This window comes from Polyodon spathula, chromosome 1, assembly GCF_017654505.1.
Source record: "Polyodon spathula isolate WHYD16114869_AA chromosome 1, ASM1765450v1, whole genome shotgun sequence".
Lineage (NCBI taxonomy): Eukaryota > Metazoa > Chordata > Actinopteri > Acipenseriformes > Polyodontidae > Polyodon > Polyodon spathula.
The window spans coordinates 33,894,827-33,921,704 of record NC_054534.1 but is presented as its reverse complement, the minus strand read 5'-3'; the positions used below and the strand labels follow the sequence as shown (position 1 = coordinate 33,921,704).

General features: G+C 36.7%; 2 protein-coding genes across 4 annotated transcripts in view; one reads left to right on the top strand and one right to left on the bottom strand.

Moving 5' to 3' along the window:
* The first annotated feature begins 10,195 nt into the window (after nt 1–10,195).
* Nucleotides 10,196–17,658, top strand: LOC121317620 (dual specificity protein phosphatase 4-like). Of its 2 annotated transcripts, XR_005950512.1 has the most exons (5): nt 10,196–10,666; nt 12,324–12,460; nt 13,618–13,837; nt 14,439–15,054; nt 16,295–17,658. XR_005950512.1 is itself a non-coding variant. In XM_041253759.1 (4 exons), exons 1-4 carry the CDS (start codon nt 10,273–10,275, stop codon nt 14,807–14,809), a joined length of 1,122 nt encoding a protein of 373 aa, XP_041109693.1. In that variant the 5' UTR covers nt 10,196–10,272; the 3' UTR covers nt 14,810–15,519. The 2 variants fall into 2 exon arrangements, 1 of the variants encoding a protein (XP_041109693.1); XM_041253759.1 differs by lacking the exon at nt 16,295–17,658 and having other exon boundaries at nt 14,439–15,519.
* Nucleotides 17,659–23,644: 5,986 nt separating this feature from the next.
* The window catches only part of tnksa (tankyrase, TRF1-interacting ankyrin-related ADP-ribose polymerase a), a 131,961-nt gene continuing 128,727 nt past the window's right edge, over nt 23,645–26,878 (bottom strand). For both annotated transcript variants that reach the window (XM_041253735.1, XM_041253745.1), the window contains 3 exons: nt 26,584–26,770; nt 25,810–25,966; nt 23,645–25,682 (listed from right to left, as the gene is read on the bottom strand). In XM_041253735.1, coding sequence (XP_041109669.1) covers nt 25,596–25,682; nt 25,810–25,966; nt 26,584–26,770 — 431 coding nt within the window. In that variant the 3' untranslated portion in view covers nt 23,645–25,595. The remainder of the gene's footprint in view (nt 25,683–25,809; nt 25,967–26,583; nt 26,771–26,878) is intronic.

Below are 26,878 nucleotides of genomic sequence, written 5' to 3'. Positions count from 1 at the left end.
CAGGGGTTGCTGGTGCGTGGTGAGCTGAGGACAGCCAGGCCGACCTAACCCCCACCCCCCACCCCCACCCCCACCCCCACAACCCGTTGCGAGCCAGGTAAATTGTTGGTGGGGGACTGGGAAGAGCTCCACGGTCGGCAGTGGAATAGCCTGGACTCGAACTGGCAACCTCCCAGGTTATAGGGCACATCCTGCTCTCCTTTACTGGAATCGCCACTCGGGAGCCCCAAATATATATTTTTAAATAAATATTAATTTATAATTGAGTTTGAATGAGTACAATAATAAACAAATATTGGGTTACCATAAGTATGTGGTCCAATTTGACACAATTAACGATAGAATAAACAAAACCAGGACAGGGCTGAGCTGCTATTTAGTTCCTCCTTTCCTTTTCTATGTGCTGAGTCTGCCATTTTATAACAACTGACTGAGGAATCCACACTCTTCAAAAGCACAATTTCCTGAACGTGTCAAAAAGGTTGTAAAACAAAATAAATAAACTAACATTGTCTTCTAACCTTCCAGTTACTATTACCCACCCTCACAGCATTGCATTGTTAACCATAACACTTTAGTGTTAGAGCTTTGTGTTATATTTGAAAGATATGTCTTTCATTTGCACTATATATTGACAAAACCCATTCCTCTGGCTTGTTTATTCAGATGTTGGTTTTAGGAAATCCATCAGTGTTATTATAGACAAAATATTTGTCAACTTGACTATTGTCTTTATTCTTCTGGTTTGCACTTTGCTTTCCTGTGGTTTGCGCCTCACATCTCTGTGCTTTACTATGCTTTAACCAGGTCCCTAATGCTAAAATGAACTGGCATGATAAACCTTGCCAGACAGTGTATATGACCTTGTCCTTGATAGAATAGTTTCATGTGGATAGAACACAGTTTCATGTGGATAGAATACAAGGCTACATAGAGCATTTGTCATGCTCTCATGAAAGCTTTATGAGGAGGTACCTTAAAACGACCAATTTAGCTGATTTGAAAACATATAATGCTGTTGCCGTTAATGAACTAGACCTTAATAAACGCGCCCCGATTCTGTCACTAATTATGATATTTACACATAATTGAAGCACTTCAGAGATCAAGTGTCACATTAGCGAGGCTGCCATTCATTTCCCCTCTCTGTGGAACTGGTGCGATATTGGAAATACAGAGTGCCAGAGTCTGCACATGCCAGTTTCATCTTCTCGCAGGAAAACAAGCAGCCAACATCCCCAGCATCTTCATTTCTTTTTTTTTTTACCTTCTCCATGGGGGATTGGAATGATGCATGCAGTGAGTGGAGATAAAGATTAATGATTCATTTCTAAAATAAACCTGACTTATAGGAATCAGTAGTAGGGTTATTTACTGCACATCTAATAAAACATATTAAATAATAATTCCGTATTCCATTTTGTGCAATTGGCCTGGGGGTGCAGGTGTTACTATCAATGTGAGGACAAAATTTGAGAAAATGTCCACACAAAGATAGTAACTCCTGAAAAAACGATGTTGTGGAAACGTCCTCACTTTGTAAAACACGTTTTTAAGAACTAAATATGCTTTTAAAAAAAAAAAAAAAAAAAGTGTGAAGTTTTGTCTGACTGGAGTTAGAAATAGTAAATAAAAATATAATGAGAGTCAATGAGAAGTCCCCACAAATATAGGAATACAAACATGTAAAAAAGAGCTGTAATATGTATCAGAGGGAAGAGATGTTACGGTTGCTAACATTTATAAGATTGTTCCTTATTGGATGTATAGACTGTAGTGTGATGTCATTTGCATTCTTCTCCCAAGATTCTGCTAATGCTGGATTCAATAAGCTAGTGTAGCATGTCTGTTGAGCCTTCAGGCTCTGCAAATTAGGAGAGTTTCTTATGTATAGGCCCTGTCTAAAATGCCACACAGGGCCTAAAATGTCAGTATTAACTTTCACCATACTTTTTTCTATTAGCCACCCTGTGAAATGCCGCTTTCTCTTGGTTTTATTTTTATCTTGGCTTGTGAACACCTAAATTACAAAGTCACTTGCCCGTGGCAGCTAATGAAAATGTTCAACGTGCATTTTAGTCTGTTAGACACAACATGACTACTACATTTAATGTATTTAGCAGCCACCTTGTTAACTTCATTTACACATTAGCTTGTTGTAAACTGTATTATTGTACTACACACAGCCCTATATTTGTTTTGTTGGTTCAACAAATAAGATTTTACCTTTCTTTATTTAACTGCATTTTGTAAAGCTAGATGCAAAGTTTATTAAGCTATATCTGTAAATGATATATCTTCATAGCAGAATGTATGACTGAAAGGGGGGGAGGGGGGTTGGGAAGCGCACCCACCACAGTAGAAGGTATTTGGGGCAGCACCCAAAGCTAGTGTCCTTAAGTCATTCTTTTGTAAAAGAAAGAGAACCAAATTAGGGATAAAAAAGAACAAATTCTATAGCGTAATATTTTTCTTTCCATTTCAGTACAATTAAAGTACATACAGCTACCCATAGCCATGTTTCATTTTTAAAATGTTAAACTGGTATTGCAATAAACAAGGTACTGTATTATTCATTTTTTCTTTATCTAATATTTTTCATATGCTTGTGGGTGTTCCAGAGCGTATTTTTTCCCTATATTTTAATGGCCGGTCCCCAGCATCACCAACACTACCCCCAATCGATCGATTGATTGTTACTTATTTAGCACTTTTCTGTGTGTTTTCAAAAAACTATTTCCAGGAAGAAGCAGAACAGTGATTGCATGGGATCCACTTAGAAAAAAAGTCTGCACTTGCTTCAAAAATGGGTCCCTTTGAATCTGAAGGTTCTAGCCAAACTATAAAAACTTGAAACACATAAAATTGTCTGTTTGGCCACTGCTCCCATTTCTAAGGTTTCAGCAGCAATGAGGTCAGACCAGTGATGAGGAGGTGTACAGCAAAATCAAAGACCCTCCAATCAGAAGAACCACATGGCTTCTTGAGTCACTTAAAGCACACATGCGCAGTGCAAGTGTGTGACACAAGGTAGCGTTAGTATGAAATGTTTTGTCTGACATCCCCCCTCTTGTTTACGGAGGTGGCAATGAATTTGGCTTTCATGTACTCTTTGACTTCCAGCTGGGGGCTAATAGGTGGGAGAGGAAATGTCTGGCCCACCAGCACTGGCACCATTGCTGTCTGCTGCTGGTCGCATGTCATGGATGGATTGGTGCTGTTGCTGCTGCTGCAGATTACCCTGATTCCTGCAGAGATAATTGACTGCTTCCCAAGGGAGCATAGCGGTGTGAACAGGTTTTGTGAAAGTTGTTTTAATGACATGGCTGTTCTTGCTTAGAATGACAGACTTCAGATTAAAGATGCATTAGGCCAATTTACAGTCATGCAAGACAATGTTATATTGATGCAATTGGAGGCAATGGGATAAAGGATACCCTATACTGAAAAGCAGAAGAGCCACAAAGGGAGGTGGGTGGGCAGATTAAAATCAATTTTCTTACCTCTTATTTACATGTGCAGCATTATCACTGGTCCCTCCCTCTTCATGTTTTGAAGATATTTATGCTCTGCTAATCATAAATAGCTGCTCAAAAGAAAAAGCCCTCGTATTAACCCAGTTCCCCCTGAAGACTGTGTTGCTCAGGCCTATTTGAACTCTCGACACATTTCAAGCAGCGTGGAGTCGACAAAGCCTGGCGCCTGTTTCCATGGAACCGAGCTGCCACAAGACCCTAATCTATGAAGCTTAGAAGCTTCTGAGACAGAATGAGTAAGCCTTGATAAATACCATACTGCCCCCCTGCTGAGGTATGGGGGTGAGCAGAAACGGGATTCCCCTGGGGACTGGTGATGATGTTCATGAGCAGCAGCTGAGCGATAGACTCCTTCTGTCTGCAGCAGCTCATGTGATGTGTTACTGAAGGTGCAACAGCAAGGGGTAGGAAGGAATGTGGCTGTTTGCAATGAGAACCAACTGGGCTACTAACCAGACAAGGTCTAGCAGCCAGACCTTTAAACAAACACTGTTTATCTATCTATAAATTCTCTGGACTAGAAGTCTGCATACCTCTTGATATATCTCAATTTATGTAGGTTGAACAGAAAAATGTCAAACACTTGCAATATGTAACATACACTTTTAAATGATCTGTCGCTTAGATGTTATGCAAAAGGCATCCATGCTATCTACATTCAAAAATCTCTGGATACGTCTACTACCTGACAGTTAGTTTCAGTCACAATTGGTAAGACAACAGATTTGATCAATGTGGCTAATAGTAGGTGCATGCTTGAAATGTGCTTCAATATCTGACCACACAATAGAAACAGGAAGCCCAGACTGCTATTAAGCTCCTTTTTTTTATCTCTGAATGGATAATGAAAATGAATGGTGTCTAAATTAAACTTAAGCTGCTTAGTTGTTAATTGAAATAAAAGCTGTTTGGTATTCACATGTTTGAAGCAATGTGTGTGGTTAACGCTAACAGGCTATTTCTTCTCACTAGGTTTTCCTGTTGACAGCTGCCTGATGCTTCCCCCACTTTCTGGTTCCCAGACTCAATCAGCATCTTTCATATCTGCATCTGGCTACATATAATCCTAATGTCTTTTTGATGGAAAATCAGACAGAAAATATGCTTTCAGGCCATGCAAGTAGCCTGATAGAGAGACAGTTCAACACAAACAGAGCAGAGGAAGAAGTGTGCAAATTGCTATATTTCACTGTATTATTTGTGTATTTATTCCCAGTGTGAATTGGGATGACTCACGCTGAGACAATGTCTCAATTTCTGTGAGGTGTGGCCAGCAGTGTTTTGGGAAGAAGCAGAAGAGGAGATGTGCCATGCAGAACTTGCCTGTCAGGGAATATGTGGTTTTAAACTAAGCATTCTCTTTTGACCACACAGGATTTCCACACCCCTGCATTTCACAAGGCATTATATTCAATCTCTTAACTAACATATGTGATGGGGCGTCATCACTGTGTCTTTATTTTCATCACAGTCACAGCCAATGTTATTATTGGTTAGCAGGGTCAACCTGAGAATCTACTCCATCATTGTTATGGAAATATCTGTAATTTGTTCATATAAATGCCAGCATTTTCCAATACACATTTTCCCTTTTTTTTTTTTTTTTTTTTTAATAATTAGACAGAAACAGTCATTATGACTGTGACATCAGACTGTGATGGCCATAAACTTATAACTGATTTAATTAACCTTGCCTTAACTGTTAAAAAAATGGTTTGTGAAAGTACACGTTGGTCCTCATTGGTCCACTCCCTGTTTCTGTAAAAACAATCACTCTGACAAGGTCCAGTAATAATAAATATCACTGTTCAAAACTAGCTGGTATTCAGAACTGCCTGAACTTTCCACTTGTCTTTATTAGGTTGATCATGATCATTTAAGACAATACCACTTTAAGGGACATGCATTTTGGAAACAGGAGTAATTACAGAAATTGTGATTATAGCATCATTTTTTGTATTCTTCTCTCACATAAAATGTAATAGTAAAGCTATTGTTTCTGGTGTTCCCACTCTAAATGAATCACTAAGCATGAATCTTTTAATAGTACAGGAACAGAGTGTGGATCACCTAAGGCGGAGAACCTACACTTTGGTGAAGTGATAGGCGGATGCTGTCATAAAGGGTGGAGGACTTTCAAAGAGTCGCCATTGAGGGAAGGGACAATGCCTTAAAGTGAACAAACAAAAAGGAATGAAAACCACATTTTCAGGCTTACGCAATTTCTTTCTCAGGTAGTGAAGAACATGATCTGAAAGAAATCTTTGTTAGTTGTCATGATTATAGCAAATCACCTTCCCTTCCTCTTATTTTGTTCCATGAAGCACAATAGCTGTGTTTAACACCCTAATATAATAGTGCGTTATCCTGAAGAAATGAGAACAATTACCAGCTTCGGTAAAACAGTGGATTTGGAACCACTGTTGCACATTGGTACTGATATGTTACCATGGTGCTGCAATGGGTTCATGCATGAGAACATTGGTACTGATATGTTACCATGGTGCTGCAATGGGTTCATGCATGAGAACATTGGTATGTGAAAATTTGGAAATGTTACCAGTGGGGTTCCATTCTAGTAATGGCCCTCCCTTTTGTGGCTAGCCTTGTGCTGATATTAGTCCTAAGTCCAGAACCATTGCTTTGCCATTGCAGTATAACTGCATTGCTGTTGAATACAACTGGCACTGGCATTTTGACTTATTCTGCAGTGTATTTTTTAAGCAGCAGCTTTATTTTGCCGTTTTTATATAGGGTATTATGGCTTCTTCACAGCGCATCTCTTCCTTTTGTTCCTTTTTTTTATCCATCTCTTATCTGTTACCAGCCATGTATTTATCTATGAGCTTCACTACCATGTAAAGGAAGTGGACAGTATTGCAGTACTGTGGTTGTGTAAGGCTTTGCGCTACAGTTAAGTTTTTAAATAATTTCTAGTCTTTGACTTAGCACAACCCCCCTCCCCCTCCTTACCAAAAGCATATATTTTATAAAAACACCTTAGCAAGAAAATTATTTTGTTTGATGTTGAGAGAGTGGGATTGATAATATTCCTGAAGAGACCTACAGTAAATCCATGCATCAGTATGCGATTACCAAACCCTAACTATCAACCTTTAATAAACTAAAACTGAAAGACTGGTCCTCAGAGCTACTGTGTGGGCTTGCTTCCCATTGCACCAAGTAGTGAGTCATACATTCTTCAAAATGCGCACCATAGATAATTTATCAAACACACACACACACAAAAAAAAAAAAATCTCATCTAATTTCAGCTGGTCTTTGGCTTTTTTAGCATCAGTGTTTTGAAATTCACTTTCTCTGTAGCTAAAAAAACAAACACTTTATTTAAAATATATATTGTTTAAGCCTGATGATTTAAAAATGGTTTGGTGTTCTTTTGTGTAAAAACACAAGACAGTATTTGCAAAGCTCTTAAAAATAAATAATTAATTTTGTTGTAAGGTACAAGCTATTGCTGTTTATTTGACTAAATCTTGCTATCTGGTTGAATATATTTAATTTGCCCTTTAGAAAAAAAAAAGATACAGCAATCTTTACCAGCCACTTTGTAGAGCTATAGATTGTCATCAGTTTGCACCAAGCAACAGAACAAGTGAAAATCCTGCATTCTGATTCTTTCTTTAGTTGAGTACTGGACTGATTACTCTATGGCAAGTCTCAGCGAGGACCCAGCTTCACACCACCTATTTTAAACTCCCCTCCGCCAGCCCAAAATCAGAACACAGCATCTCAACTTAATGCAGCACTAAATGCTGTGACATTAATTTCTTTGTATTATCTAGAACTAAAATATGGTGAAACATGGCAACAAGGTGTTTACTGAAAACGATGTCAAAAACCAGCATATCAGTCTAATTTTTTATTTATTTATTTATTTTTTGCTTTACTCTTTGTTGGTGTCAAACTTAAGCAGCCATACACAATACTAAATGGAGTATTTAAAATGTCACTCCTCTTTATTTTTGTGCACCTCTTTTGAAGTTTGACCTTTATCACACTTCAGATTTCTCCTTGTGATACAAACTGTGCAAAATGTCACTTTTTTACCCCTCAGTCTTGCTTGTTTATTTTTTAAACCCATTTCGATTTCTATGGTTTTATAATTTATTTATCTTTTCATTTCACCTAGCTTGGCTTAATGCTGTTTTGTCTTGTTCTGTTATTAGCATACATTAGTTTTATATAGTTAAAAACAATATGAAAATGCAATGGTTCTTTAAAAATATTATTATTATTATTAGTAGTAGTAGTAGTAGTAGTAAACAATACATTAGCAACAATGTATTGTAAATTGATTAACAAATATATAATAACCTCAGGAAAATACATTTTGTACATGGAAATAATATAAAATAAGTTGTTGGAAATTATATCAGTTGCTAGACTACCTTTTTTTAATTAAAGGAAAATATGAGCTAGGTGGCTTCATAGATGGATGTAAGGACTAACTGTCCCAGGCCTAACTGTCTCCCCTATCTTTTGCTCTTGAAGACCATTTAGATAAACTGTGCCCCTAGGCTACAGTTAGAAATTTAAAAAGAGTTCCGTTACAGCTGCATGTCCTTGTCAACTCACAAATAGTAAAACATTCACAAGTATTTGTGTCACGGTACTGGCCAATATTAAAACTGTTCTTTGGTCAAAAGACAATTTTAAAAAATCGCATTTTACACTTAAAAAAAGCAAAACAACAACAACAACAAAAAAAAAACATTTTCTCTGCTCCACGGTAGTGTTGACGTCTTTTTGATTAGCCCTGGGACAATTGAATCATTTGAATAGCAAAATGCAAATACCAGCAGCGGCTTCTGTTTACAACCCAGTACTTGGCTATAATTAATCTCTTATTTCCCAATTAGAGTGACCAGACCAGCCTGGGGTAAGGAAGAAAAAAAGGAGGAGGAGAAGACAATTTAATTTAATGAATCCACATTTTTACTTCTAGGCTGTTGACCTGTTGTTTGTAACAAGCAATACATTACAGCGTGATTGTTTAAACACTGTCTTTCCTTTCCTTTCTTTCTTTCTTTCTTTCTTTCTTTCTTTCTTTCTTTCTTTCTTTCTTTCTTTCTTTCTTTCTTTCTATCTTTCTTTCTTTCTTTTCAATACTCACCGTCATGGTGAAATCTGTTTTGTATTGTGAAATACATACACTGTCGCAATGGAAAAAAAATGTCCTCTAATCTTTTATTCAAAGTGTTGTTTCAGAAACGCGGTCCGCAAGTGTGCCTACTGGCGATTTTATTACATCCGCCTCTTGGTTTACTCTGCGTGTTTCATCATTACTAATGCAGCCCGCATTATTTGCCAAATTAATTTCCGTCACAGTCATTCATAGTTTAAGAGCATTCATGCATTGAACATTGATTTTACAACAGGGTAACAAAAAGTGTAGCATTGTAAATTAATAAACGATTTGAGAAAAATAGGCTTATTCTGTTATAAATTCGCTTCATATTACCTTATATTGCGTAAAACATCAAAAGCCAATATGACTGAGTAGGCTGTGTAGCTTCATATAACAGTGAAGTGATCCTTCTTCGTTTTGGTTGATTGCTAATCTAAAACAAACACCCTGGCGCTCGAGCTTTGTGCCTCCAGACATAAATTTACATAAAGTCTCAACTGGTCTAACAAGAATGTCTTTATTTTCTTATCTAACAAAGCATGGTTTTTAACGGTTTTGATAGCACATATGTAAAACCTTATTTATCAGACAGTCAATGAATGTATACCGTACCGTATTATGTTTGGCCGATTGCTGGCAGTATTTGGATGAGAGAACACACTGTGCTATACTATACAGGCTACACGGTACAGATATATCATTTGTAGCAATTGCTCATTAGGATGTGTTTTATATTCAACTTGTGAAACCTCCAGTTAAAGTTCTACAACAATCGTCTTCCCAAAGCATTTTTAAAAAGCCTGGAGCGCAGACAATACTGTAGCGTAGATTGTCAAGCTAGCACATCGTCAAATGTTCGCTTGGTGTGAAACATAATTGCAGCCACAAAGAATACAAAGATATCCAGTACAGCTATACTGGTCAAACAAAACAAATAACATGTGAACATATCTTGCTGTGGGCAACATATGCATATAATGCCCAGCTTATTACAGCTGATTAATAATTAGACAAACATGGTTAATGTCTGTGTTATGGACGTACTTTAACATATATATTATTTAAATATAATCGAATATGTTTGTTTTTGTTGAGATGTATTTCTTAAATCTATAGGTTTTAGAACCAATAGAAAATACATAGAGGCTACCATAGACAAAGAGCATACAATGGCAGTGAAAAAACATACACTTACAGCGACTGGGAAAGTAATGTTATTTTAGTTTTCATTATTCTATAATGTATTTGATCATTTTAGTAGTAACGTAAAACAACGTTGTGCTCATTAGTAATTTACAACTTTTGATAACTCCCGTAACACCTTAGATTAATCTACCATTTCACTGTGTTTTATGAATGAAATAAAATGGCAAGAGGTTATGGTGCTATAGTAGGTGACGTCTTTGTCCTTGTGACGTATTCTCCCATATATGGAGCTGGCGGCTGGCGCTTCATTCATAAAAAGCAAGGAGAGGATAGTGCAGCGATCGCAATCTTCTCAGGAGAATAGCACACTACACGTCAAGAGTGCAAGGCGGCTGCTTGTATTAAACCTGGAACGCAGCTGATATTTTTGTTTTTTTTATGTTTAAAGGAAAGACAATGGTAACCATGGATGAGCTTTGCGAGATGGATGGTAACGTTTTGAAAAGGTTGGTGAGGGATGACAGCGGTAAATGCTTGGTGCTGGATTGCAGATCATTTCTGGCTCACAGCGCGGGTCACATAAGAGGATCGGTGAATATTCGCTGCAACACTATTGTGAGGAGAAGGGCTAAGGGCTCCGTAAGCCTGGACCAGATTCTTTCAGGGGACGAGGAGGTCCGATCCAGACTGAAATCAGGACTTTACTCCGCTGTTATTCTGTATGATGAAAGAACTTCGCATATTGACTCCATAAAAGAAGACAGCACAATTACACTAGTGCTCAACGCACTGTATAGGGATTCCTATGGGACTGAAATCTATCTCCTGAAAGGTAAATGCTTGAGTATTTCTAGCTCGTGTTATGCTGTCACGTACAGCCAGGCTTACAATACCGTTTTTAAATCTGTAAACAAACAAACAAACAAAAAAAAAACGTGCTAATTAATAATCTAACATATTACTTGTGAGACGAAACAGCATATACAATAGGCAGAGACACATTTACTCCATTCATAAAACTGGATATTTAATACACCCTGTGATGCGTGGTGATGTGTTTAAATATTGATATGAACACGTTGTTTTAATTCGCTTCAATAAGTGCTTCTCATTTACTGAAACAATCACAAATGTAGATGCATTGTTGACATTCCTGGTAAATGACTATATCAATTCTAGAATTAACAGACTAGCACACGAAACCGTTTAAACCGCATTGTGAATTCAGATACAAATTATTTTTGTTTGCATTTGAGTCGGCACACAATTATATTTGACTAAAAGTTGAAAATGCTGCTCTTGGTTATACAAATAAGTTTACTGATAAAAAAAAATGGTGATAATTTCTCTGGTTTTATATTTGTTGTTATTGTATTTGCAGACGGTAAACATTGTATATTGCTCATACAATATATATAATGATATATAGTAGCAATGCTCCATTGTTGGTTAAGAAAAAAATGCAACGGCGTGATAAAGCATAAGGATAAGGGATGCTGCCTGAAAAACAATAATAGTAAATAAAGAATGGATTCTTAGGCTAATCTATATACAGTAACCCATACCAGTGTAACGTTTTGAGAATCCCTGTTAACCCTATGCATGACACATGTGGATAATTCTCAATTTTGTTTCTAATAAATAAATATATAAAGTTTCCCTTAAAGTGTGATCGTTTTTATGTTCATTATTGTTATTATTATTATTATTATTATTATTATTATTATTATTATTATTATTATTATTATTATCATCATCACCTGCTGAACAAGATCACATTTCAATCATCCTGACAGATTGCCTTGCTCATCACAGTCCGTCCCAGGCTTGCAAAATGGGAGCACAAAGCCAAATCTTTATGCGGAGTTTAACCTTGCCTCAGAAAATAAATGAATAAATGCAATCGATACCAAAGAAAAGCAGTCATTTGAAGAATATTCCCCCATTCGAACCAGCTGCATAAATCCATCTGTTGACAGAGTTTACTGGATTTTTTTTTTTTTTTTTTTTTTTTTTAAGAATTATTATTTCTTATTTTTTTTATTTTGCTAAATAACATTAATTTAACCAAACAAATGTATCTGGAGACTGCACTGGTGACAAGCTGTAATGATTGAATGCATAGCATATAACTTTTGCTTAGGTTGTAAAAGAAATATCGTAGCAGCAACAAACGCGGTATGCTAATGGAAATACTTGAGGGATTGTAAATAAATAAATAAGTTGTTAGTATTTAAAATGCATACCATTCTCAGCTGGCTTCACATAGCAGTATTGTTTTCAGAGTTGACGGAAATCCCCAATTAACACAACTTGTAAATAGAGTAGCTATTCTGTTTTCTGACCAGTGAGAATAGGGCTGTTAAGACATCTGTATCCTGATAACAAAGGTAAATTGGCGTCTAATGGGGTGTGGTGTGGGTTATGCCTTTAGGACTGCCTTTTTTCTTTTTTTGTAAAACACTTTTTTTTGTTTGTTTCATTTTTAGGTGGTTATGACAAGTTTTCATCCGATTATCCGGAATTCTGCTTGAAAACGAAAATACCATCAGGAATCTCTTCTCTATCAAGCACAGATGTAACAGAAACCAATTGTACTTCCTGCGGCACCCCGCATCATGACCAGGTATTATTACTACTGAACACTGTAGTGATTTAACAAGAAATTGTCCGGCATAGCCTGGCATCTTTATTTGTCTTTGGTCTTCCGTTGACCTTTCCCCGGCGAATAACAGCAGGCATACAGTTCTAAAAGTTATTCATTGATCTGCAGTGCGTTTGTGTCCATTGTTGTCTGCACAGGGTCATGGTAATGTTCTCATCGCCACGAGCCATCGCTGGTTTCCTCTTCCGAACCACTCAATCGATCCCTTCCTCAGTTGCAAGTGCATTTTCAGGAATGCTGATAACACGTTTGCTTGGCTGTAATGGTTTGGCATGGGTACATTTTGTATGTACATGGGTACATACAAACGATGTAACGACAACTTTAGGGAAAACGTGTAGGGTGACACAACTTTAGTTCATTATTAAGGGTATCGGTCAAGTATCCGCATAAGCGGGATTTACAACATAAATGTGTTTAACGCTGCAGTATCATTTTAACTACTCATTCTGTATTGTTAATATTCTCTTTTAACTGGTCGCTTAAGTACTGGTCTCCCAAAGAAGCGATGCAGATCAGAGGTTCCCAACCTGTGGGTTTCAAAGGTTGGTCTCTGATCAGGGTATATACACATTGTACAGTAAAGGACTGTATTACATTTTTAAGAATTAAATACAAAACAAAACGATCACTATAGATTTCCCTTTTTATAAATTGTTTAACAACCCCCCCCCCCCCCCTCCCCCTCCCTCCCCCCTCCCTCCCTCCCTCCTTCTATAATGGACTCAATCACAAGTACAATGTGCAATTGTATTGGGAAGACTTGCAGAAACATCATTAAACAATTTTAGTATTCTCTGGCGGTAAAGTTAAACACGTTTTTGCTTAATTTCCCGATTCAAAAAACAAATAAACCGTTTTTAACCTGTGTCCGTATTGCAACGACCCCCATATAATTGTTAAGAAACCGATGTTATTACCTGTCCCAGTGCGGACATCGTTGAAGATAATACCAAAAAATCAAAACTTTCACTGTTGCAAGTTGCTTGAAGTGGTTCCAGTGGACAATGTTGAAAAATAAACAAATACATAAAAAATTGGATGTTTGTAGTTCTCTACACGATTTATATTGTGTTTGCTGCTGTTAACACATTTCTATAATTTGTTCCCCCCTCTAGGGTGGTCCAGTAGAAATCTTGCCCTTCCTCTATTTGGGCAGTGCCTATCATGCTTCCAGAAAAGACATGCTGGATGCCTTGGGGATAACGGCCTTATTAAACGTGTCTTCGAGCTGTCCAAATCACTTTGAAGGGTATTACCAGTATAAGTGCATACCAGTGGAGGACAACCACAAGGCTGACATTAGCTCCTGGTTTATAGAGGCAATCGAATATATAGGTAAGGATATCTGTGTTTTTTTGTTTTTTTTTTGTCAGTATTTGGTATTATAGTGTATTATAACAACATACTATATAGCCATATGTATCAACATTAAATACATAAGTAGATTTCAGATGCCATTTGGCAGGTAAATTATATGGAAGTTTGAAAGTGGCTATAATAACATGTTCATTTGAATACAAAATCTGAATGCAGCAACATTATCAGTTTTACACATACATCACAATGCGGCATTGAGAGATGAATGATGACTTGCGTTTGCATCAAACATTTGCATGTTATACAGAGAGAAACTGCAGCCAGGCTGCATTAGCTGTGTTTAAAGTTCTACATGTATGAGCTGGCTTTGTTTTCATTTCTGGGCTCAATATTAAGCTACATTTCCTAGGGTTGGTATTATTCACGATAATTGTGTAGTGTAGCATGTTATATGGTTAAAATAAAATTTTAAAAAAATCTATATTGTAGACAGCTGTGAAAGCACTAGGTACCAATTTCCATCATGGAAACAAGGTTTTATTATTCCAAAATGTGAATTTAACCTCTTGGAATGTGAAACAGGCAATGCTGAATTTTTCTGTGTCCCTTCTTCCTGTAGATTCGATAAAAGGCTTTAATGGAAGGGTGCTAGTCCACTGCCAGGCTGGCATATCACGTTCTGCCACCATCTGCCTCGCGTACCTGATGAAAAAGAAGCTGCTGAAGCTGGAGGAGGCCTTCGAGTTTGTCAAGCAGCGGAGGAGCATCATCTCCCCCAACTTCAGCTTCATGGGGCAACTCCTGCAGTTTGAGTCGCAGGTCCTGGCCACATCTTGTGCAGTGGAGGCTGCCAGCCCATCTGCAGCGTGCAGCAAGTCCACTCCCACCTCTCAGTTTGTCTTCAGCTTCCCTGTCTCCATGGCAGTCCACACGCAGCCCAGCAGCCTCACTTACCTACAGAGTCCCATCACCACATCTCCCAGCTGCTGAGGGGCTCGGATCCGAGAAAGGGACACACAAATACAAACTGAGCCTCCAAAGATTTTGAACGCTGGGCCTTAGGACTGCAGAAGGTTCAAAGTGTGAGACTTGCTCACTGACTGTGATGGAGTTTAAATGCAAGTCTTTAGTGAAGAGCCCTTCTGCAAGACGGCAGGCATGTGTTTGAAAGGGCATCCTTGTCAGCATGAGAATATGTAGAACCAGAGTCAAGCCATTTTCAATAGGGATATAAAGTATGTATATGTGTTTTATGTATATCAATCTATGTATCAGTATAGATAGATAATACATTGCATGGCTCATTCTGCGGTTAGAAATCCACAACAAATTGGCATTTTTTCTCTATTTAACTATGAGTGTGAGACATAAGAGGGTTTACTTTTTTTATATAAGGAATCTCATAATCTATGTATAATTTATAGTTATAGATTATTTTGTTGAACCCTTGTTTTCTCTAATGGAGGCAAGATGCAACCTCTCTAATACTATCAAAAGCAACCATCATCATGGCTCCAGACACATGCTTGCATGCTTCCTGCTATCGACAATGCTGTAATCTTACCAAAGAGCTACAGATTCACATTTGTAGTTGCATATACTTACTGATGAGTTTATGTCTGTGTGTCTCCTGAAGCCACTGTGATGATACAATATATATATATATATATATATATATATATATATATATATACACACACACACACACACACACACTTCTTCACAGCAAGCGTGCACGTTTACCAGGATTAAGAAATAATTTTTTATAAAAAATATATATATATAAACACAGGCTCCCTTGAGAAAGATATGTACAACATATAAAATACGGTGGGCACCCGTCGGCACTGAACTAACTGATATAATATTATTATATATATATATATATATAATATATATATCTATATATATATATATATATATATTTGTGTACGATAGTTGTTAGTCTCTCCACCAGAATTTAATCACTGTGAACTGTCAGGTCGTAGAAGAGGTCTGAATAAAGCTCAAGCTGACAAGCATACTGCTTTGACCACTTAAACAGCTTTCCAGCTTGTCACATAAGCCTGATATCTGTCTTTTGCAAATGGTTCTTCAGTTGTTTGTCATGAAATTACTCAGTTCTATCAGTATTTCACATAGGAATAACAAAATAGGTGCTGGTGTTAAAAAGACAAAACCAGAAGGGGCCCAATATTGAACAGAATTGTTTCACAAAACCAAAATATGGTATCATGAAAGCTGAACAATATTTTATGAACCAGGATGTTCATGGTAAAGTCACTTTGACACCAGTTCCCAAAAGCCTGCTGACTGCAACAGAGTGGTGCCGCTTGCCTGAAATGCCTGGCCTGTGTGAAATGCTGTGTAGATGTGTCAGTGTTTTCTTTTTCCAGTGCCTTGTTCTTGGAGAAGGTACACCCTGTTCCTGGAAGTTTGAAGGTTTTAGTTCACCTTCAGTGTTTTTGTTTTTAGGTGCAGCAATAATAGTGGTTTCTACTGGCAAGATGCTCCTCTGCGCAAGAAGGCGTTTGAAACTTTCAACACTGCAATACTGACTCTTATGAAGTGCTGTAAATCTAATTTTCTTTCAGTACGTTGCTTTAGGCTCAAAACCTCCCCATCCCACACGAGAGAGCAAGAACATTTTTGTGTTTTCAGTCACATCAACAATACTGGACTCCTGTTTATTTTTTTATTTTATTTTTTTTTTTTTTACCTCAGTTTTACCTCAGTTTGAGACTTGAAGACTTTTGTATTTAGCCTTACCATAGTTTCAATACAGGCTGATCAAGCTCTTTCCTGGCATGCTTACAACTGTAAAGCCAACACCAGAACATTTATTCCATATTCACTATTTACACAACAGGGAGAGGCTTCTGTCTTCTTTGTATGGAGCACAACCCCAAAACCTGAAGGCACGGTATCCATAAATCAGATGCCTCTTTAAAAAGCTACACAATGATGCACAGAGGATAATAAGCATGCCATGTTTAATAGGAGTGGCTGTACATAACCCTCTTAAAATGAAAAATATTTCTGAAGGTACAACGAGTTACAGGCATGCTGACAGATCCCCATTACTTCCATAGATAAGTACAGTCATTTCACCAGATGTGTAGGTTTATGGAGTTACACCATTTGGCTGTTAATCTTGTTAAACGTCTTCGATTTGCAATACAAATTGGACAAAGGTGTTTATTGAAATAGTAAATGTAAATTGGGCTTTGGGATATTTAAATGACAGAAGTATAAAACTGCTAAAAAAGCAATGGTAGACAGGTATATCTGCTGTATATCAGTGAGCTAGAATTGGAGCCACTAATCCAAATTACTTACTACTGTATGTTGACTTGAAGTAATAAGATTCAGAAACTGATTTTTTTTTTTTGCCAAAAACTCCAAACTCTGCCAGTGTCCGGCCTTGCTGCCTGTGTCAGGAAAGGTTTCCCAATCCCACTTGTTAAACATGTAGAAGGGTATTTGTTGAGAATGGTGGCACCTTTTGTCGAGCACTTTTTAAGTGATGCAATACCTTAGTACAACTTAAGGATATTCTTATGTTTAATTTGCACAGTTATTTGTTGTTTTTATTTATGAACAGATGGTAGCTGATAACCTTTTTTTTCAGTTCATGTGTGTAAAAATGAAAAGGTACTGATATAAGATGTTAACAATGCAATACTTTTTACCTGTGTGTCATCCAAGTTATTGTCCAACTTCCTAAGGCAATACCATTTGTAATGATAGAATTTCGGACATTCTTTTGCCCTTGTTTTGTCACAAGGTCTACTGTTTTTATTTATTTCTTGAAATGCCATTTCAATATAAATTCATTTTCAGAAACAATGTCTCGAGGTGTTTTTTTGGATGGTGACACTGTACAAAGTGTGCTGTTATTGAAGAATCACACAAGTTGGGGAGTCCTTGGATCTGGGGGTAAACTACTGTATAAGGAAGTTAATACAACATTTCAGCCCACTCCTCATTAGTATTTAAAATTCAGTCGCAGCCAGTGTTGCATATTCCTGGATTTGGCTTCGATTGCTCAAACCGATAGCTTAAATCCAATTAGATATGCATATAAATGGGACAAATGAACAACACTGTAAAATTCAATGCAACAAACTTAAGTTTTATTACCCTTGGGGAATAACAATAAATGAAGATAACACACAGTAAAGAAGTAGGCTGCCATTTACCGTTGAACCCTTAAGACCTGAAATACCTTAAAAAATGGTGTGATTTATTTTTTTTTACTTTAGTTTTTGGCATCTAGGAGACCCCCGAAAGTAACTTAAAAAAAAATTGAGATCCAAGCATCCATTTTGAAAAAAAGAAGAAAGATTCTAAAAGTGATGGCATAAATTAACATTTTTTAGAAATATATTTCATGCATTTAACATTTTTCAATATGGTACTCAAGAACATACATACATAAAAAAGTACTAGTTAACAGCCTTCATGCTCTTCTTTCAAACCATTTTTTTCCCCTTCTGAAACCTGCATTACCATAGTATTCCTAGTTCCTTTAAGCAAATAATAAATATTGAAAAAAAAAAGGAAGCAGGAATCTTATTGTACCTCTGATGAATATAAACTAGAGTTGAGTGTACGCTCACAGTATACATAATTTCAGGCATTGTTAACACTGTCAAATACACCATTTTAATAAGTGGTCCTAAAACGTATTGTAGTGTTTGCGGGAAATAATGGCAGGCTCACACAGGTATTTCAGGTTCTCAAATGCAGCAAAATATTAAGCCGGGACGCTGCACTTGACAGGCAAAGCGTGCTGCTTTACCAACCAGTGGTACAGCTCCAGCTGAGCAGCGTAGAGATACTCAGACTGTGAAAAAATAATACAATAAAAGAAAGTACTCAGTCCAACACACTGTTTTGGCCGTCTGCTACGCCCAGCTAAGAGCATCCTCTTGCTGGTTTGTTTCTTCATTCTTTAGCCCCGCTTCTCTCCAGCTCATTACAGCACCAAAGGCCTCCAAGGTTTAAGGAAAGTTTTTGAAAAGGCCATTTTCTTTTTTTTAACAGCCCATTTATCTAATTTTGTCACAAAACCTTTTGTGAAATGTTTTAGAGAGGGTTACAAATGTATTATCATTTTGAAGGCCCCGGTGTTTCCAAAGTAAAGTGCCTATAGGCATTTTAATCAAACCGGCTTTTGGGGGGAAAACTACTGAATCTTTATGTTCTTAAATAGCAAAGGAATAAGTGCCATTGAATGAGTAATTTGAAAAAGGACACCAGTTCCAACAAGTCATTCACTTTTGTATAACTCATGTTTTCGAAATAGTGGCAGAATAAACACACTTCTTTAAAAATCGACAGGAATTTGCAAAACCTCCAATGCAATTGTAATAATAGTTATGATATTCTGTGAGAATTAGCTACACTTTTTGCATATTCACCTCATAAGAAATATTCCTTCTGTGGACCCATGATTTACTTTTCATTCCAAACCTCATGCAGTTACGCCACCTTCTGGGATTGCCACACTGACATAAAGAGAGTTGCTGCATGAAAGATTCACTGCATAAAAAAAACATGGGTGCCGCAAGAAGACACTGCAGCTGCTACTATTGCCCTGTAGCCAAGCACTATACATTGCATTGTAGAGGGGCCTCATTTTGCCAATAGAATGGCTCATGACAAAAATGAACATAAAAAAATGTAGCATCTTCATAGAGACACAAGTAGATAAATGGCATCCCTCAAATTGGCTAAGATTGATTACTCAGTGTGTAATGCAGCATGTTCGATGCACACTCAGTGAGATTTATAACCAGAAGACTCTGTGTGCGCTGCTGCTGATTGCGGATGGCTGTGATTTTGGTAACATAGGTGGACAGGGGTAGCATTGTCATCTGTAAAGAAAAGAAACTTGAAATATTATATTTTATGTCTATATTCCTTTTATTCTATGATTCCCCCCCCCGTTCTTTTTCAAATACAAAGTTATTATACTTCATTGCAGGGATTTCGTTATGACACTCGTATTTATCAACTGTAGGGGTTTAACTTTAAAAGTTAAAAATAAAGATGGCTTTTTAATAAAATGTTGTATAACAAGGAATTTTAGGATTACATGTACTCTGTGATTAAAGGTAATAAAAAAGGAAGAAAAAAAAATCAAATGATACACAACTGGATCCTAAACACATCAACTCACCCTAAGTCGTCTCAAATTTCTTCAGTTGCAATTGCTTGAAACATGCATTGTGCTAAACGGATGGCCGCTGTGTCCTCAAAAATGTACAAGTCACTGAAAACTCACAGGGTAAACTTTATTTTATCAACTACAGGTTTCAGGATTTCTTTTACAAATGTATTGATATTTAAGTGAGCAATATTAACCATTATATAAATGTTACAAAATAAGCAGCTTTATAAATTACACTATTGAATACAGAATACAGATACTACAGTTAAAAAACTAAAACTAAATTAGTTATTACTGCATGCACACTGCATGTATCCCAAAATACAAATATGTCAGGTAAATAGAGCTGTTACTAGAAGGTAGTCACATCAAGAAAAGTAAATGCCCCAAACCTAGAAAATGTTTGCACCAATACAAACTGTTTCCAAGTGACAGCAGCTGTGCTTGGTCAAATGGTACTTGGTCGCCCCCAAGTGGTTGTTTACAGAATATGTACGTGGCAACCTGCAAAATACTTGATTCAATTTCCATTCTTCTAATTTTGATTTACATTTTCAAAGAGACGTTCGATTTATTTTCACACTGGTCCATCCACGTGTGGGGACATAATAAATCCATGCCACAATATTTTCTTGCTAAACCTGTTGGTTTTTTGTTGTTAGATATGCAATTGGATTTTAAAGGGCACAGGTTCTAGTATAATGAAATAAATGGGTTTCCTCATTATGTATTGGCGCTAAGAGAATGCTGTTCATAGACAATACAGACCCCTTCACTGTAGAAGTAGTACATTATCTGTAATATTAAAGAGCTTCTGCTACATTCAATTTCCTTCAAACTGTCTTGGCTTCACACTAGCTCCACATCAAAACGTATTGCAAACTACTGTGTGGCTGTAAAGTGCTATGCATGAAAATCACAATATATAAAATAACATTCTTAGACAAGTTTATTCTCTAACTGTAAAGTTTATATGTGTAGGTTCATTATCAAGGCTGGAATTCACAAAAATTCTGAGACAAGCTCACTGCTGAAATGCTGCACACTCAGCCATCTAAAGTTTGTTTAAACTATTGTTGTTTAATTAAAAAGGAAAGTATTTCTCCTTTTTTCAGCAAGGATCTCTCATATTCATCAGCTTTAGTGATCCCTTTTTGTACTGATGCATGGAGCAATCTAACTGAAAACAAACCTGCAAGAAGGGAATTTTGTCAATTTTTTTTTCAAATCCTACGTGAGCACCATCCTTAAACAACTTCAATGTGCAGAACGTTTCTAGCTTTATCAGGTGTAAATATTAAGAGATGATATTGTTTAAAGAAGGTGCACACATTAAACAATGGATGAACATGGGGGGAAAAAAAGAGCGGAATAGACAAGTTAATTTCTGCAAACATACACCATGGACTTTACAAAAAGGTGACAATTATATAAAGCTTTTTTTAAAAACAAATGTATGAAACACCCAATTTTCTGGGTACTCATGCTTGTCATATTTAATATTAATGTGTATTTAAGTAACAACTTACCTAGGATGGTCCGACTGAATAGCACAATCTTCATCATTATACATCCGATTTCCATCTGTGTGGAATGATGCAGTTCATTTCTTATCCCATCACTTACTCATATCCCCGCTAGGTTTCAACCCAGGTTGGCAATACTAAGGTGTCTCTTTCACAAACTCATGAAAACATGCAGGTTGGTAATTCAATAATAGAATTGCTTATTCTCAGCAAAATGGTGTTCAAGTGTGTAAATGTTTAAGCACACGTCACAATAATATTGGTAGTCACTACCTCCAGTTTTGTCATTTTTCAATTAAACCCAGACGTGGTGTTTTTGTGAGAGGAATGATGGGACCTTGCTTCAGTTCTATATTCCTGCTCATCTGTGACGTCACATGCTGTTACATCGATTTCCACACGATTCATGCTGATTTCACAAAAGAAATGTGGACACCAAATAACAACTACTGTGACAAAAATGGTAAAATTTGTGTTTCTTTGAATTAGGTTTCCAGGCACATAGGACTGGGAAGCCTATTATTATTGCTGGGATGATTATTCTTATTGTTTTTCTTTCCGCCAGAGTTGCTCGAAAACTAACCAGATTCGATAGGGTGGTAGATGCTTATGGGAAGATGGAAAATCTTATGTTGTAGGTCACATGGTTTGGCCACACATTGGCTTGAAAGAAAACATGTTGTCTAAGTGTAAAAATTCATCTTTCAAAAAAACTTATTAGAGAGTTGTAATAAGTTGTTGAGGGACAGTCCAAGGTTAACTGGTGTTCGTAAGCAGCTGGTAGGTTGTGTGGTATGAAGGCCAAGCTGCATGACGTAAAAATCACACTGTACAGACGTCACAATCACTAACTACAAAGATCTTCTCCCAAACCGCTAGCCTGACTGAATCAAACCTAATGGCACAAGTGATCATAGTGTGGTTGTCTTTAAAGGGTGTTAAAGGGAAGTTGCTACAATAAAAAAAAAAAAAAATCGGAACACCAATCTAACAGATTAAGAGCCTGCGAAACAGGAATTTTGCCGACCATTATATGCAGTTGATTTACTGATCTCCAACTGTAAGGGTATTTTTGCAGCTGGACATACCCTTGCAGTTCATAATGTAAATCATTGTATAATGCCCATCTACATGCTAGATATAGAATGCATGATTTATAACAGATGATAAATAGAGGTATGTACTTCTCTGGTATGAACGTTCATCATATTTCCATCACAGAGCAAGCTTTGTTTAATTTAAAAGCAGTTTATATAGATGGTTTTCCATAATTTAATCTTTATTCTGCTTTTACATTTATTGTAAAATGTCACATTTTAGATATTGTAAATTGATTACCATATAACTGTTGTATATTGTTCTGGGGATGAAGCGATTATAGCACTAGAAATACCAAAACTTGCACATAAACATTACTGCTAAATATGCTACATTTCAAGAACAGGACAGTGTGAAAAGACCACCCTATGCGTCAAACTACTTTTTTACATTATACAACTTGGCTACCCTTTAATTGTAGAAAAAAAGTCCATGAACTGAAACGTTGTCACTTTGTCACAAAGCAGGCTATATCGTTCCATGATGAGAAATTGTATTCCTTAACATTACATAGTTTGTATCGTACATTTTAGAAAATCATTAAATTGATTTCAGTTTAGCTTGTACATTCAAGTCAAAATGTAGATATTCAAAAATTAATTATTTAAATTGATGGCCAGATTTTATTTTGCAAGCTTCAATTAAACATTGATTAATTACCCTAGTGCCCTATTTAAAGCTTTACATGTATATTACTAGCATATCAGCACTATCGATAACATAATGCACACACGTTTTTGTTATATTGGAAGGCTTTTGTGATTCTTGCTTTTGAATAATAAAGTGTACCCAATGCATCAGTGATTGTTGATCTGGACAGTATTCAAAATGGGGCACTCTGTTTAAAAAAGAAAATGACACACAACATTAATTGTGAAATCAGTCTGCAACCGGACCCTTCACCATAGTAGGCTGCTTGCTAAAGAGCTTTGAATTTAAATTTGTGGTAGCAAATAAAAGTATTCCCCAAAATAAAGCAGGCACCTTGAGAGAGAATAAAAAGACCAAAATGAGGGACACCAGTTTTGCTATGTGTTTTATTAAGACTGGTTTCAATAACGGTTACAATGCTGAGGAGTGTTAGTCGTCTTCAGATCCCTGTTTGAGTGTTACTGGTCAATGTATGACTATTTCAGATTATATATAACATTGGAATTACAACCAGGTTAATGAAACAGAAGAGTGAGATCCCATTCAAATGTTGAGTGGCAGGGTCCAACAAAAACCAGGAGAAGCTTAGAGTTAAGAAATGCTATAAACTGTGTAATGTGCACACCACATTGGGGGGGGGGGGGGGGGGTGGGTAGGATAAAGCCAGAGCTTTTAGTTTTTATTTAGCTTTGCTGCCTTGGAGGGTCTGCAAGTTTTCTCTGCAGTACAAACTAAACATACCACAATTAGCAGGTCAGAAAAACTGAGATTGCACTGGTTGAGGAAAAATGGACCAGGAATAAGTTGTGTCATTGAATCCTTCAAACCTGATATAAACAAAATCAGGTCTGACTTGCATGTCCAATATGCTTTGCCACTACAGAGACCATTACCGCCATGTGCTATTTATTTGCATTCATCGTTTTATTCAAAACGACAATAGAATTCAAAATGCAATAGCTCCACCTACTGGCCCATCTGAGAAGCGTTCCAAGGGAAGGTGCAAATCAAAACTGATTTCAGTTACAATACTAAAAAAACCCAGACCGCATCAGTAAACAACATCAAAAGCTTTACAGGGTATTATTATTTAAACAACCTGTACATGAATTATATTTGTTTTATTAGTAACATGAAATTATTTGTAATTCTTACAATAACTTAAATATTTCTTCTTTAAAAGTGCAAATCCTTTAAAACTTAGAAACTGAACTTCATGGTTGAGAAAAAGGTATTGAAGATCTCTGTTTTAGGCATCTGTCCATGAGCAAAATGTCCTCAAGAATACCCTGGCTCATTTTCAGAGTTTTCCACTGAACTAATCTCACTTGATTTCAAGTTCTCCACCCATACTTACTCCACTTTCCAAGTAAAAGTAGCATTAAAAAAAAAGGAAAAAAATGACTGTTCTGAATTCACTGTTAAAATATAAATCCTATATTTGGTTCCCTTACTAGGCAAATTATGTAAATGGTCCTTCTGTTTACAGCATAATTATTATAGAAACAAAAAAGAACATTAAAAAAAAACATGAAAATAAATTAATGTAAATGTGGTCATTTGTGGGATGTCAGTACAAAACAAAACAAAAACAAAAGTTTAAAATAACAATTCTTGATGATGTAGTCATAAAAAGCCAAAGCGAGTGGAGACAGTGAGGCCTTGTATCCACTGGACAAGGAAGGAGAAGAGGATAAATTAGCTACAGAATGCTTTTCCAAAACACCTCGGTCCTGCCCTGGAGAAAGCAATTCTAGAGAGCAGAGTGTAATCAAGTCATTGTTTTGGTCCATGGCCTTATTTGCAGACTAGGGTAAAAGATGAGGTGGTTTTGACTGAAGCCCCAAACTCATTTCGCTGAGGAATAAGGCAGATTCAGGTTCAAGGTTTTTGTTTTTTCCTTTAAAATGAGAGAAGTGTGCATACACACACAGATATATATATATATATATATATATATATATATATATATATATATATATATATATATATATATATATATATATATATATTATTTCACGGAAAACCCAGTTGGTGTCAAAATTCTGTTGGTTAACGGCCAGTGAGGAGAGAACCTGGCTGAAAATGAGCCAGAGTTTATTTGTATAAAGGCAACCCTTGTAAACATTTTCTCTAACGAAACTGTGGCAGTTTACAACCAAAATAGTAGTTTTCATTAATGCTTTTACAAAAGATAATTACTAGCTAATCTGCAGGCTCCGAGAATGTTTATCAAGCTGAGTAACAGTCACAAGTTATGCATGGATTATAGACAGGCCCATGGTGGTTCCAAAGGTTTGCTGCGTTTCATTTCCTCCTAAAACTAGGACTTTTGTTCTGCACCTTCTGTTGCCTGGGGGGTACTCTCTGGCTTCAGAATCTGGTATGCGATGAGGTATTCTGGATAAGCCTATAGGACATATACAGAAGAATACAGTTAGACTAATAACACAACATACTATTGTAAATGCACAGTAATGGCTAAATGAACAAATGATTAAAAAAAAAAAAAAAAAAGTAATTCAGATTTTGCTTACCTGTTCACCTCTGTAGATAACATATTCTGCATATGCTAGCCCATTTACACTTGGTCTTCCAATGACAGAGTGGTGACCAGGTGGTGCGTGAGCCATCTTCATTGCACTGAATTGTAGGAAGGATTTTCCCAATGTTACTCTACAGAACACCATTTGTCTGAAACACAGTAATAGTCATCATTAAAGAAACTAACAACCTTACATGACCATGTAAAACCATTACATAAATGAGTTACCCCCTACGTGAATGATCGATAAATGCCCATGCACGGTTTGATCCAATTCGGGCAAATTGTTTGCAAAACATAGCCATCATTAGCGTAATCTGTCACACTGGAAATACACAAGTAGTAACTAGTAGTTGCCAGTTAGTTACCTTTAAGCAGGTGGTTCTTATTGTCCTGTATCTCCTCCCTCCCCCCAATAAGTCTGTGTTACAGTGCTTTATGCACCATGTTTTGGATGAGACTGAATAGAGCCCCAATATAACAGGCTGTGTATCTATATTGTTTTATTGCAAATTCTTTTTAGTGCCATATTGATCCTAGCTAGCTATGAACAGTATTGAAATGGCATGAAGCACAGTTCAGGAAAATCATTCTGTGGTTTTAAATGCATATACAGCATGTATAGACAAATTGTAACTTAACTGAGCTGTTCCAGCTATTCAGATACAGGAGATATTAACTAGGTTCTGGGTTATTAGAAAACAGCAAGTGACATGAAACCAGTAAGAAAAGACAGCTTGACCTGAACAGAAGGATAAAGTCTCACCTGTGGCAGATGTAACAGGACCTGTCCTTATGTGTTGGGCACCCAGTCCCACCCCCGATCCCATACACATACTGATTGCTTTTTGAGGAATTCTCAGCAAAATATATGCCTGCACCAAACATCCCCCCAATGTAGGCATGCCTTTCATCAAATCCTTTGTGAATGATTGCATTTATAAATGGAGAACCTAGGGAAAAAAATTAAATAAAAACACAATACGATTAATCTCTCATTTATATTCTGGTCAGCAGTTACTGTACATTTATTTTTTATTAAATTCTGTTAAGTGGTCAAA

Coding starts and splice junctions, on each gene's coding strand:
- LOC121317620 (XM_041253759.1), top strand. CDS start 10,273: ATGTTTAAAGGAAAGACAATGGTAACCATGGATGAGCTTTGCGAGATG. Junction 12,461..13,617: donor GCACCCCGCATCATGACCAG/GTATTATTACTA, acceptor TCCCCCCTCTAG/GGTGGTCCAGTAGAAATCTT. Junction 13,838..14,438: donor AGAGGCAATCGAATATATAG/GTAAGGATATCT, acceptor TTCTTCCTGTAG/ATTCGATAAAAGGCTTTAAT.